The 12,581-nt window shown below is 36.8% G+C and overlaps 1 protein-coding gene across 4 annotated transcripts; it reads left to right on the forward strand.

Moving 5' to 3' along the window:
* The first annotated feature begins 987 nt into the window (after nucleotides 1–987).
* On the forward strand, nucleotides 988–11,951 carry LOC121740373 (UDP-glucosyltransferase 2-like). 4 transcript variants are annotated; one of them, XM_042133050.1, is made up of 10 exons: nucleotides 988–1,222; nucleotides 3,816–3,970; nucleotides 4,372–4,459; nucleotides 6,518–6,680; nucleotides 7,077–7,280; nucleotides 7,704–7,923; nucleotides 8,127–8,346; nucleotides 9,251–9,470; nucleotides 10,252–10,355; nucleotides 11,781–11,951. In XM_042133050.1, exons 2-10 carry the CDS (start codon nucleotides 3,827–3,829, stop codon nucleotides 11,945–11,947), a joined length of 1,530 nt encoding a protein of 509 aa, XP_041988984.1. In that variant the 5' UTR covers nucleotides 988–1,222; nucleotides 3,816–3,826; the 3' UTR covers nucleotides 11,948–11,951. The 4 variants fall into 4 exon arrangements, with proteins under 4 accessions (XP_041988984.1, XP_041988987.1, XP_041988985.1 ...); XM_042133053.1 differs by lacking the exon at nucleotides 988–1,222 and adding an exon at nucleotides 2,389–2,408; XM_042133051.1 differs by lacking the exon at nucleotides 988–1,222 and adding an exon at nucleotides 3,699–3,723.
* The last annotated feature ends 630 nt before the right edge of the window (nucleotides 11,952–12,581 follow it).

Below are 12,581 nucleotides of genomic sequence, written 5' to 3' on the forward strand. Positions count from 1 at the left end.
GGATAAGTTGTCTTTCTAAATATATTGGGAAAACTCATCTTTGTTATATATCGTGACATTTAGGTAAGTCGTACACAGATAAGCTTATCTTAACCGAATTTATCTAATTGTATTGCGGATTTAGGCAGATAAAAACGGGGAGAAACTCGAGGAGAAACTCGGGCTTGCTTAATCTATTGTATCTATAGTAATATTAGCGTCTAACACATAATATCAGTGATGCCATGTTTTTTTTGGTCAACAATAGTATTAATAAGGAAAATACGTTTTCCTCATGAGGTGATGTATACCTAAGGTAGGGTACGCTAAAATGAATTTACCAATGTCAATGACATTGTTAAGATTCGTGCAAGAGTCAGGGTCGATCGCCTGCTGAGGCAGGGGTTAATTATAACACCACGTCAGTCTGGGCACGTGCTAAGTACCTGAAGGACTTGTGTTACAGGTACCAGACAACGGAAATATATTTAATACTTTTATACTATACAGTATACATATTACATACATTTATGATTTTTATTATATCATACACATATTTAATACACATCCAGATCCGGGAACATTGAAAATGTTTTTATTCCGTCGGCGGGATTCGAACCCGCGACCCCCGGCTTGAGCTGCAACACACTCAACCAATTATTGAGCCGCAGAGGTCATCATTACTTCACATAATCCAGATTGATTGTAATGTGTGTCTCCTCAACACAGAAAACATAATATTACACAAGAAATTTAAGCTCGCACAGAAAACATCTAAGAATTTTCGGCTATAATATAAATAGGCTTATATCAAAGGAGAACTATATTTTAAAATATTTTCCTAGTCCGTGATTTTGGGAAAGTAATAAAAATATTCGAATAGCTAATATGCAAATATTTGCAAAATGTATTTCGAATGTATGTAATATATCCCTATGAAGCGTCGGTGACAATACGAGATCGAAGGTTAATCTCTCCGGTTGATCGACACCTCGCACCGACATCTCAGTACCAGTTGGTCGGCGCGGGAGAACGCTTTCCTGCGTCACGCGCCAATACGCGTGTGTTCCTTATGTTCTAATTTTGAATCTACTTTAGCTTTGTGTGGGTCTTTCTATGTTATTAATGGCTTATATGGGTCGCCAATTTAACAAAATAGTGTTACGATATTGGCTTCTATAGCTATCGTAACGTTTGTTTTCAGTGATTTAAAAAATCTCTTCTGATTTTAACATTTTATTAGGTAAGTTTTCATTTTTAACATGATATTTTCGTACATAATAACACGTCACGCATCTACGGGCATACAAACTTGCTTAAATACAGACACACATCGATTTTTGATACAGCAAAAAGGACTAAGAAACTATGAATTAAAACCAAATCAATAGTAGGTAATATTAAAATTTTAATTATAGTTTTATTTATATATCTTATATATCAGTATATTTATATGATAAGTATAGTTTATTACTTATATATTTTATTAGTATAATTTATATATTAAGTATGTTGTTTGTTTGTTTTTTTTTTTCCTCTTATTCTTGTAACTTGACAGGCACCTATACAATTTTGTTCCTGTATCGCCCAAAGATTGACTGATAGATAATGCCATAAGGCATTAAAGTCCACCTTTGTACTTGTATGTGCATAAAGTTTTGAATAAATAAATAAAATTGTAAATGATTTTGGTAGACGCCAGTGGCGAAGAGTCCATATAACCCGATTCCCGTCGGCTTCCCTTTTGGAAAATCGAATCTATGGGCCAAATACATTTTTATCTAATAAATATTTTACATTTTTCTCTCACTTGAAATAGTTTGAATTAATAATTAATCGCCTACAAATTGATATAGGCAATGCAACGTGCAGGCCATCTCCGATAGAAGCCGATAAATTAGCGGGTTATTTCTTCATACAACGATATTTCATAGTAAGCATCTGTCCTTTTCATTCCTGTGAACTGATCGTCATGTTCTGTCTCGTTCTACCACGCGCCAATATACTCGGAAATAAGCCGATACTCGGCGAGTTATTACGGAGAAAGGTTAATTAGCAACGCACAAGTGCGAGCGAGAAAGATGAACTTCATGAAGTAAAATTGTTACGAGTCAAAATATGGCGGATGAGTGTTTGTAAACAACTTGTTTGTTTTGTGTATAAATGTCGAATGTTATTTGTTTTAGCGTTAAGAAGAGTGCAGTGTCGCGAATTTAAATTAATTTGTATTGTGATTTGTTAATTTTGACTCGTACAGCTGAGACTGTTGTCTGACAGATTATTTGCTGTCGAAGGAAACTTCGTTTTCCAAAATTAGTTTTGAATGACCGTATGTGCCGTCACGCATACAACTTAACTCGCATTTTTCAAAAGCATCATTATGAAACTTGAAACTCGAACATTGTTGAACATCAGTGCTGAGCGTTTTGGTAAGTAGATTTTTTACTCCGGCTTCCCTTCCGAAAATATTCACCCTTCGCCACTGGTAGACGCCAAAACCATAAAAAATTGTAATATTACATAGGTATGTATTCCTAGTATTTGACGTCAACTTCATCAAAATATATGAGTCGAAAAGATGTACTCACTCATATAAACGGAACAAAAAGGGAACATAGATTGGATCAAAGATGTTAATCTAAGTAGGACATCATATCAGTATTTTTCCTGACCCTTTCTTTCATATTATGTGTATCTCCCCTCTCTGTGTTTTATTGATAAGGTTTTATCTATAATATAATAGTAAGTGTAATTATTTTAATAACCCAAGAAATCTATTACTTAGCACATTTTATTTCTTTATCTCATTTATTTTTATTTTTGGGTAAAATATCGCGTACGGTGATAACTGGCCAAAAATTCTACTCTTGCAATTTTTATCACATTATAATATTTTTGATCCTTGCTTTATGGAAAAATATTGATCGATTAAACTTCGAGGATAACTAGTAATTTAAATGATTTAATTAGAATACTAATGTCTTACTATGATAATTAATATCTATAGAGCTAACATAATTTTATGAATATATATAATATTATTTTTAAACAAATTTTTATTCTTATCTGTCACAGTATTAAATCAAACTAGTGCCGACTGATTTAACAAATAACCTGTTGACTTGTTGAGCTCAACAGGTTACCTTTTTTTTTAGTCAGTCGGCATCTCCATTAAACAAATACAAACATTTGTATTTGTTTAATGAAGATTTACTGACTAGGCTCAAATATGTGGCGTTTATGTGCTCATTCTTATTCGACACCTTCATACCCTAACCCTTATACTAATAATAAGATCCACTGTACTGTCCACTAAGACGTTGTAGTAACAGTGTTTTGACCACAGACATAGATCAAGATAGATACCGCATGTGTATGTACTTCGCGTGCCATTTCGCGTTTCCAAACGACGAGCAATGCTCGTCTTTGGAAAGTCTGTTCTTTAGTCTAAAAGTGCCGTATCGAGCTGTAGAAATTCAAATAGCAACGTTGGCCTAGGTAATGGACACGTTTCTTACCATCGGTACGTCACAGTAGTTAGGAAAAAAGTGGCACGCTCGTTTTCATACAAATGGAGCGATATGCGGTATCTACCTTGATCTATGTCCGTGGTTTTGACCCTATCTGAAACGTTAGAATGGTTGCTTGACAGACAAGGACTAAACATTTTGTAATTATTACGTCCGTGCAAATAATGTCGAAATAATTAACAGGCTGTTTAAACAAGAAGACCACAACAAGTCGGTGCGTAGTACTCGTATGTCATATACCGTTATTACTAGATTTTTATGAATATCAGCCTACAGGCCAATTTAGTCAGTCGCTTGTTATTTTAGTTGTGCTGACAATGCATCACCTTTTGCTGCTGGTTCTTTCGGTTGTGTCGTCGGCGTGCGGCTACCACATTCTCTGCGTCCACACAATACACAGCCGGAGCCATTTCAACTTGGTCTATGGCGTCGTTAAACCGCTTCTGAAAGCTGGCCACCAGGTATAGTTGCTTTACATTTTTCTTATTCCAATCTACATAACAATCTTTTGACGTTATTATTCTCGTTATTATTTAAATCTTTATTATTGTACCATCGAGGAAATTGATTCCTAGGCAGTTGATAGACCAACGTCATTTGGTCGTTGACTTCCTAGGCAGTTGATAGACCAACGTCATTTGGTCGGATCATGTCAATTCAATGTGGCTGGGTTTGACGTAACGCAACCAAACTACGTAGGTCCCCCATCTGCTTAGGAATCGACTGCTCCGATACTTCTTTTGCCAATTTCTTCCATAATATGGCCAAACTAAATCATTCTTCAGTCTTGTTGTGTTTGTTATTTAAATTGTCAATGACTTTGATAACAATTTTCTTTGTGAAAACCTGTATTTATTTGCAGGTAACGTTCATAACATCGTTTCCTGACACGCAAGCTCACCAAAACTTAAGTATAATCGACGTCAGTTCTACGCAGAAGTACATGGAAGGTTGGAACTGTTGATGTAGTTAAGATGAATTAATACTAAGTACAATTTTAAGACAAAGATAAAAGTAGTCAATCAATTCTGCATAAAGCAATTATCTGCATACGTTGGAAAAGCATACTTAGTCAACTTGCGCTTGCAGTTTCACAGCAAATTTCATACTGACTATTATTGTATTCCATTGAAATATTATTATAATAACTCCCACACCGGTTTCGGTGACGGTGACCGGTTTCATTGAAACCAGGCCAGTTACGCAGGAGGAATTTTATAGTGCCCAAGTGTGTGCGCGGTACACAAGAGCACTCTCTATTCCTTTACTCTCATAACCCAGTGGGACGGAAGACCTACACGACTGGCGAGAGATCAGGCGCAGGACCGACTTTTTACATGCCCATCCGACGCATAGATCATCTTACTTGTCAGACAATCAGGTGATCAGCCTGCATTGTCCTATCCAAACTTGGAAATAACATGTTTCCAACGCGGAAATCGAACCCACGACCTCCGAGTCAAGAGCCACGCTCTTTACCACTGGATCACGCAGGCATTAATATTAATATTAAAAATACTATAAACACACTACCTCATATATTTTGTCACATAGGTTACTATAGGGAATATTTATCTAATCGTAGCAGAAACGTGTGTATTGAGAAGAGTCAGATAGCGTCGATTAAAGAATCATGGCCAAATTTGTATAGGAGCTGGACTCGACTTTTATTTTTGATGTCCCAAAATAAACTATAGTTAGATTTGTTTGTTCTTATGCTCTAAACATAATTCCGTTTGAGAATTATGTCTAAATAGCCACGGTTTTTTACAATTATTTTGAGGTTAGACTTAAAAGAACTACCTTTTTCCCGACTGCGGTGTAGCCTACAAGTGTATATTTGGCGATCTCGTTTCTAATTATTTCAATTTTTCCTAGAGTATTACTCAAAAAATAAAACGACTGCGAATGATCGCCGGCTGTCAGAACATAGGAAAGACAACAACGAAACTAAAATATATTGATATATTTTTTTGGCAATTTAAAGACACATTTCTAATGTTTTTCGATGCCTTAAAATATTAGGGAATTTTTGCTACCAATGGTATATTAGGACGCCACCGCCCACATTTATTATTTATTATGGTAAGATTTGGCCTATGTTCTATAGCACAAAAAGCGAAGTGTGATAAGGTTTTCATCATTGAGAGAATTATCGGCATGTCACATTGACCTGTCTTCTAATCTTTATGTATTTCGGTTTAGTATTTAAATTAATTAAAGCATAATTATTAATTACATATAAGTTATAAAATTGATAACGAGTACTTAAGTGGTTCCTGTTTCAATAATGAACTCTTAATTATTGTTTTTATCAACAAAATTTTTATAAGCAAGTTAATTTAACATTTGCTATTGATAGATAACAACTCTATTTTTACCTTTAATAATGTAATTTTTACTTCGTATCAACATTATTTAAATGTTGTTATCGTCATCAATATTATAAATACGAAAGTATTTATCCATTTTCAATTCAATTAATTATTTCATTAAAAGACAAATTACTTTCACGACTTCGCATGATCAATAATTAATAACCACCGAACCTTTTAATGTTTCACTATAAAGAAGCCTATGTCGTACTCCTATGGCCCTATACCCATCAATATTTAATCAGTGCTTTTGAAGCCTAGTCGGCTCAAATAAAACTTTTTTTTCTAGTATCTCTTTTAGTCAGGGAACCCTAAAAATTTTTTTTTTTTAATGTTAGGTACCACTTTCAAGATTTTTCACAGATAAAAATGTTGTTTGTCTTATCAAAATGAAGCTACTCACAAAAATTAGCTTGATAGTAATAAAAAAATAGGGTACTATATTATGTATTCAATTTTGATCTATATGGGCAAGCGCCCCAGCGTCATGAATTTGCCCATACAAATAACAAAAAATCGCTCTTTCGGCGCTGCTACTTTCACAGTGAACTCTATATAAGGAACACAATCCAAAGTATTATCACTTAGTTTTGGTACATCCTGTAAGTATATAAAGAACGAAATCCCTTTCAGCACTTCACAGCAAGAACCACAGCGTGGAGTGGGAGCCGGTTAAACAGTTCGCTAGAGATGTGAACAGAGAGGTGTTCAACAAGCCAGCTGTCAGGGAACTCCTGCTCCACGGCAAGATAGATTTGGTCGTCACAGAGTGGTTCTTCTCTGATCTAGAAGCCGGGTACGTCCCTTAGAGCACTAATGAAAATATTTCTAGAGAATTCTTAATTCTCAGAACCTGTTTCGCTTAAAAGTTGTTTTTTTTGCGTTGTTAGGTTTTAAAGAGCGAAAAAGATGATTCTGCTAAGATTTATATTTTATCTGATGTGGCGATTGAGTCTTACAAAAAGATTCTTATTGAACCAAATAATAATAATAATTACTTTTATCAAGAGTCCCAGTTCGTTCAGTGATATTTATTTCCGACGTACCAACAACAACAAAATTAATGGCAACAAGAACAATAACCAAGTATGTTAATGTAATCGAAAACTTCGCTTCCAACAATAAGGACATCATCCTTGACATGGTTTTTAAAGTTGGCAATTCTGGTTTTGACGGCGGATAAAATTCACAGATACTCTGCAATAGTCCAAGCGCCATGGATCGTGGTTAGCGGCATGATCTACCACACGCGGTTGGAGTATCTCATGGACTCGGTGCGGTCCGTGCCCATAATACCCACCGGTCTGGGCCGCACCAGAGACTACCAGCTGCCTCTGGACTTTCGACATCGACTTCTTAACACGTTCTCCTTTTTATTTTACATATATGATTGGATGTAAGTATAATATTGCATTTAGGATGACAAAGGCGTATGAAGATTTTGGCTGACCTACTGTTCGCTATTGTGTTTGTATTAATGTTAGCTATTCATTTTTGAAAAAAATATTCGTGAACGCGGAAAAACACAATGGCGGACAGTAGGTCGGCGAGGCTCCATATAAAAATCTTCATACCCCTTTACTAATCCTACAAATATCAAAGTAGACCATTTCTAAATTTTGTTGCGACGTCTGGACGACTGACATGGAAGGTTATTTTACGAAATCGTGTGCGTCCAATGTAATAAACTGCAAATATTATATGAGTAATACTTGAAACTCCCACGTTAAAAAACAGCATAATTTCTTCTAAATTATTTACATACACAATAAAAACAATGTCTCCTTGTCCAAAAATACCAAATATCTCGAATTTCCAGCAAAGATTATCCAATCGACAAGGCCCAGTACGAGGAACACTTTCAGCCTCTCGCCCGACAGAAGGGGATAACGCTGGCCCCATTTTCTGAGGCTATCCACAACATATCGCTGGTGTTTGTGAACTCGCACACGACGCTAGCGCCAGCCATGAGCCTTCCGCCCAATGTGATCGATATCGGCGGATATTATATCGACGAGGAGGTGCCTCCGCTCCCACAGGTAAACTTACTAAAACGAAAATTGATCGTTGATCGAAGATTTACTGTATGACGTAACTACGAGGGTTTACGATCCTCAATAATTGTATCCAGTCTATTCGTATTTCGTTCGCGTCATAAATCAACCAATGAAATTACCAGGTATACTTATTGCAGATCCTCTTTGAAAATCCGTATCTAATAGATGGTATGCCTACGTTCCAGGATCTCCAAGAACTCATGGATTCGTCCACCGAAGGTGTGATTTACTTCAGCATGGGTTCGGTGGTCAAGTCTACGAATTTTCCGCCCTATACTCTGCAGGATATTCTGAAGCTCTTCAGCGAGATCCCACAAACAGTTCTGTGGAAATTTGATATCCCACTGGAGAATCTGCCGAAGAATGTACACGTGCGACCTTGGATGCCTCAAACTAGTATACTATGTAAGTACTCGAGTTCAATGGTCTATAATAACAGTAATTATATAAAATAGACAATTCCGACATAGTATCCAATACTCAAATCAATATGATGCTGTGGCATTTTAACTTGCGAATAAATTAAATCAAATTGAGACAGTAACAATACCAGAATTACTATGGACAAAAACAAACGGCCTTTAAATATTGGCTTATTAGACCGACTTATCTCCAAAGTTAAAACCGACCTTGCATTGTAATGTGCGAAAAGGAGTATGGGCACATTTGGGCTATCGGCAGCCACTGATGAAATTAGTGACAAATGAAAGTACTGATATTAAGAAACAATATATTTTGCTTTGGACGTGCTATTGTATTCCATTTAGTTTAGATGTTTAATGCGGAATAATGTGATCGTATAGAACAATATTGCTTAATAATTATTTATTATTTATGTTTACCTAAATGCTAATGCATCATTCTAAAGTTCCAAATCAATCCAATACAATGAAACCAGTTTGTGCTGCTGCGCACACGTTATGTAGTCTGGTATCTCGGTTCGGTTAGGTTAGGTTTAGGTTAGGTTAGGTTCTAAGGTTACCAGCAGCGGAATTAAGTGCTATGAACACGAGTAAGTAGTTAAGTACTAATAAACACTGGTCCTCCTTATAAAAACCTTTCACCTTACCTTTCCGCTTATGCTCTACACATAAGCTAAGATACTTATTAAATTATGCATATCATCTTGAAAAATAAAAATGTATTTTATCCACTTTTAAAGTATATTTCGGCGATGAGATATCTAGACTGTAATCGTAGAACTGCTAAGTATGAATATATGTTAGAATTGTTTTTGGCCGCGGACAGCTCCATAAAAATTTGCCCATACTCCTTTTTCAATGTGTTTTTTTTTCAATATCTTTATCAGCGCATCCAAATCTGCGCGTGTTCATAACGCACTGCGGGCTGCTGAGTACACTGGAGGCGCTGAAGTTCGGCGCTCCAATCCTGGCTGTCCCCGTGTTTGGAGACCAACCCTCCAACGCCGAAATGGTGGAGGCGGCAGGGAACGGCTTGAGGATCCACTCCTCCCCGGAAATGGGAAAGGACCTTGTCGAACCCCTCAAGAGAATGCTCTCGAATGACAGGTAAGGATGGTGATGTTTTAAAAGCCCGTTAAAGCGAAAAGGGGACGTTCTGACCGCGTCAGAATTGCTTCTGTGTGACTGACCGTTCGAAAGCAGAATGCCAACGCAGAACGCTTGAACGCTCTCGCCTATCGATAGATAGGTCCAAGGTTAACATGAAAAATTAATGTGCGTATTGTTTCAGAACCAAGTAACATTTTAATTCTAAGGGTTGATTCAGTCCGCAACGCGACGCGTAGGTGCATTTCTAAAATATGGATTTGACAGATTCGCAAGACGTCTCACGCAATTGAAATCTGTCAAATCCATACAAATTGATGCCGCTCCGCGCCTCGCCTCGCCTCGTCGCGTTGCGGTCTGAATTGACCACAGAATTGACCCTTAAAGTACTTGTGACATTGACATTCACACTTCAAAAATGCAGTTCTAATCATAAAGTTAATATACCTAGCGGAATAGAGCAACAATCTCGAGCTGTCAAATGAAACCGAAATTGGTTTCATCTGTGTGTAAAAATATGTGAACGTATACACTTACACAAGCATGATTGAACATGATTTCTATGAGATTAAATTGTCAACGTGCGGCACGTGCCGACTGGACGTCAAAATAAGAGTGCTGCTGTCATGTATCACACGTCTCTTTTTACCACGCAGTGTTACTGATAGTGACATCTCTCTTGCTCAGGCCTTTGTTTCTCTATTCCGCTAGGTATATTAACTTTATGGTTCTAATCTTGATTACCCTTTTTGCGATGGTTGCATATTTTAATCGGTTTCAGCTACTACAACCGCGCGAAGTACTTGTCGCGGATATTCAACAACCGGCCGGTGACGCCGACGCAGCTCATCCTGCACTACGTCCACCTGGTCATCGAGTCCCAAGGTTAACTTACCAAAGCCTGTAGCCAAGACTTTTTCTTTATCGCTTCTTCATAGAATCACTGAACATAATGTATGGAATTGACATTAGACGAGTCGAACGTCAACGTCATATTAACGAACGCCTATGTCAACTCCATACATTTTTACCGGCGATTCTATAACGAAGCGATAAAAAAGGTCTTGGCTAAAGGGCCAGATCATTTAGGGCGTTCGCTGCGTTGATAACAATATGTGTGTGTGTGTGTGTGTGTGTATGTGTATTCAGCACACTGATTCATATAATAATAATTATAATCATTTATATGTTTGAAGACTTGAATATAAGGAATAGGGGTACATTTAGAACAGTAATAATATCCAACAAATTCCTGATGTCACGTGGTGACTAACTGGCTACCAAAGGTCGAGGACGACCGCCGGATCTACGTTGCGTAGATTTACTCTCATTAATATTACATTTTGTTTGTGATTATTTAAATTTAGCCCTAGCTATTTGACGTTTAGAAATTATTCTCAACTTTCTTGTAAACACACAAAGAATTTGTACAACTTATATTATTTACTTGTACAAATTTTGTGAGTTGTAACAATTCAATGTTGAAAAAATAGCAAGGGAGGGGAAAGTTCTATTCGTGTAGTCACTCGAGCGCCAGGGAGACTTTTACATTACATAAAACTGATAAAAAAATAATAAGAGCGTTTTATACTTTAGCGGTGGGTTCAGAAACTGCAGCCATTTTAAAGTTATGAAAAAAAATATTTTCAAAAAATTGCTAATTTAGGTAAATTATAACTAGATTTCGACAACAAGGACTAAATCATTGAGTTTAGTGCAACATAAAATATCTGCGAAGCTTAGTTAGGAAAATATGAGCTTTATTTATATATATAAAAATGGATTTTCAAAAGTGTTAGTCGCGCTAAAACTCGAAAACGGCTGAACGGATTGGGCTGATTTTAGTCCTAAAATATTCGTAGAAGTCCAGGGAAGGTTTTTAAGTGACACGAAGTTCACAGGGACAGCTAGTTTTTTTATATTTTAAAATGTCCCTACAGGCAGGCTTACCAAACAGTTTATATGGAAGCTTCTTTAGGGTATTCTAAACATCCCATATCTTAATCTGACAGTTCCGATGAGATTTCAATATTCAAAAATAACTTTTTTTAACCCACCACGTGAGAAATCTGATTTCTATACCATGACAACTAGACACACATCGGAAGCCTATAACACGCTTAATCTGACGCGCTCGAGCTTGTCGCGAAATCCCCTCTTCCTAGTTAGGGAGCTATTATTTTGGTTGCTTCACTGTGACTGGTAACTATAATAAAAACTTGCAATCAGCATCTCGTTTTTTGTCTTATTATAATTCTGTTGTACCTCTGTCTGCTGAAAGAACTTCACCAAGTTATTATTTTTTTTCAGGCGCACCTCATCTCCGGTCGAAGGTCCATCTTTACAAATGGTACCAGATATGGATGATTGACCAACTGGCGTTCTTCGTACTAGTGACTTATGTAACCTACAGAATACTCAGAAAAATATTATGCCTAATATCATTAGTATTTAGTGAAAAACAAAAAATACTTTAAAATATATTTTATCTGTTTTATTTAACGATCAAAACTTTGTTTATAGAGAACCTCCACTATCTATAGTAGAAAATAATTTCAAGAAGTCCTTGTTTTCGGCTCAGAAACGCTAGACATATTTGGGTATTCAGTGGAATCCCAAAATGAAAATGAACTTGGCTCGAAAATATCGATAGTCCTATTTCGTAATCAACTTTACAACAAAGAAAACATTTTGCAAATAAGTTATTCAAAAATACGACGAAACATTTCGAGAAAAGGTAGGTAGTGCCATAGTAAAAGGAGGGGAAGTAAGTTATCTTCATACAAAGGCACCGTGCGCGGCTTGTACGAGTATGTGTGCGCCATAGTATCAATGCGTCGCCACACGGCACACAACAAAATCTCGGACAATATTTCGGCATTACCAGTCGGGGCTAACACTTTACGCTGCCGGCTGCACGCTCGCGCCGCGCCGCGCCACGGCTAAACGAATCAAAAATGTCCGATCATAATCGCAGGAGTAATAGATATTGCTGTGTGTTTGGGTGTTTTAATAGTAATGCAACAATTCCAGAATTGTCTTTGTTTAAATTACCTGTTGAACAGGAAAGGTCAGTACTACTCACTTATTCTAGCATAATATAAGTAAGAA

The sequence above is a fragment of the Aricia agestis genome, chromosome 3 (assembly GCF_905147365.1).
Source record: "Aricia agestis chromosome 3, ilAriAges1.1, whole genome shotgun sequence".
Lineage (NCBI taxonomy): Eukaryota > Metazoa > Arthropoda > Insecta > Lepidoptera > Lycaenidae > Aricia > Aricia agestis.

Bases quoted from the DNA above. Each gene is read 5' to 3' on its own strand.
- LOC121740373 (XM_042133050.1), top strand. From the start codon at position 3,827: ATGCATCACCTTTTGCTGCTGGTTCTTTCGGTTGTGTCGTCGGCGTGC. The intron at 6,681-7,076 runs GTACGTCCCTTA...TAAAATTCACAG, and splicing joins TTCTCTGATCTAGAAGCCGG to ATACTCTGCAATAGTCCAAG. The intron at 9,471-10,251 runs GTAAGGATGGTG...AATCGGTTTCAG, and splicing joins AGAATGCTCTCGAATGACAG to CTACTACAACCGCGCGAAGT.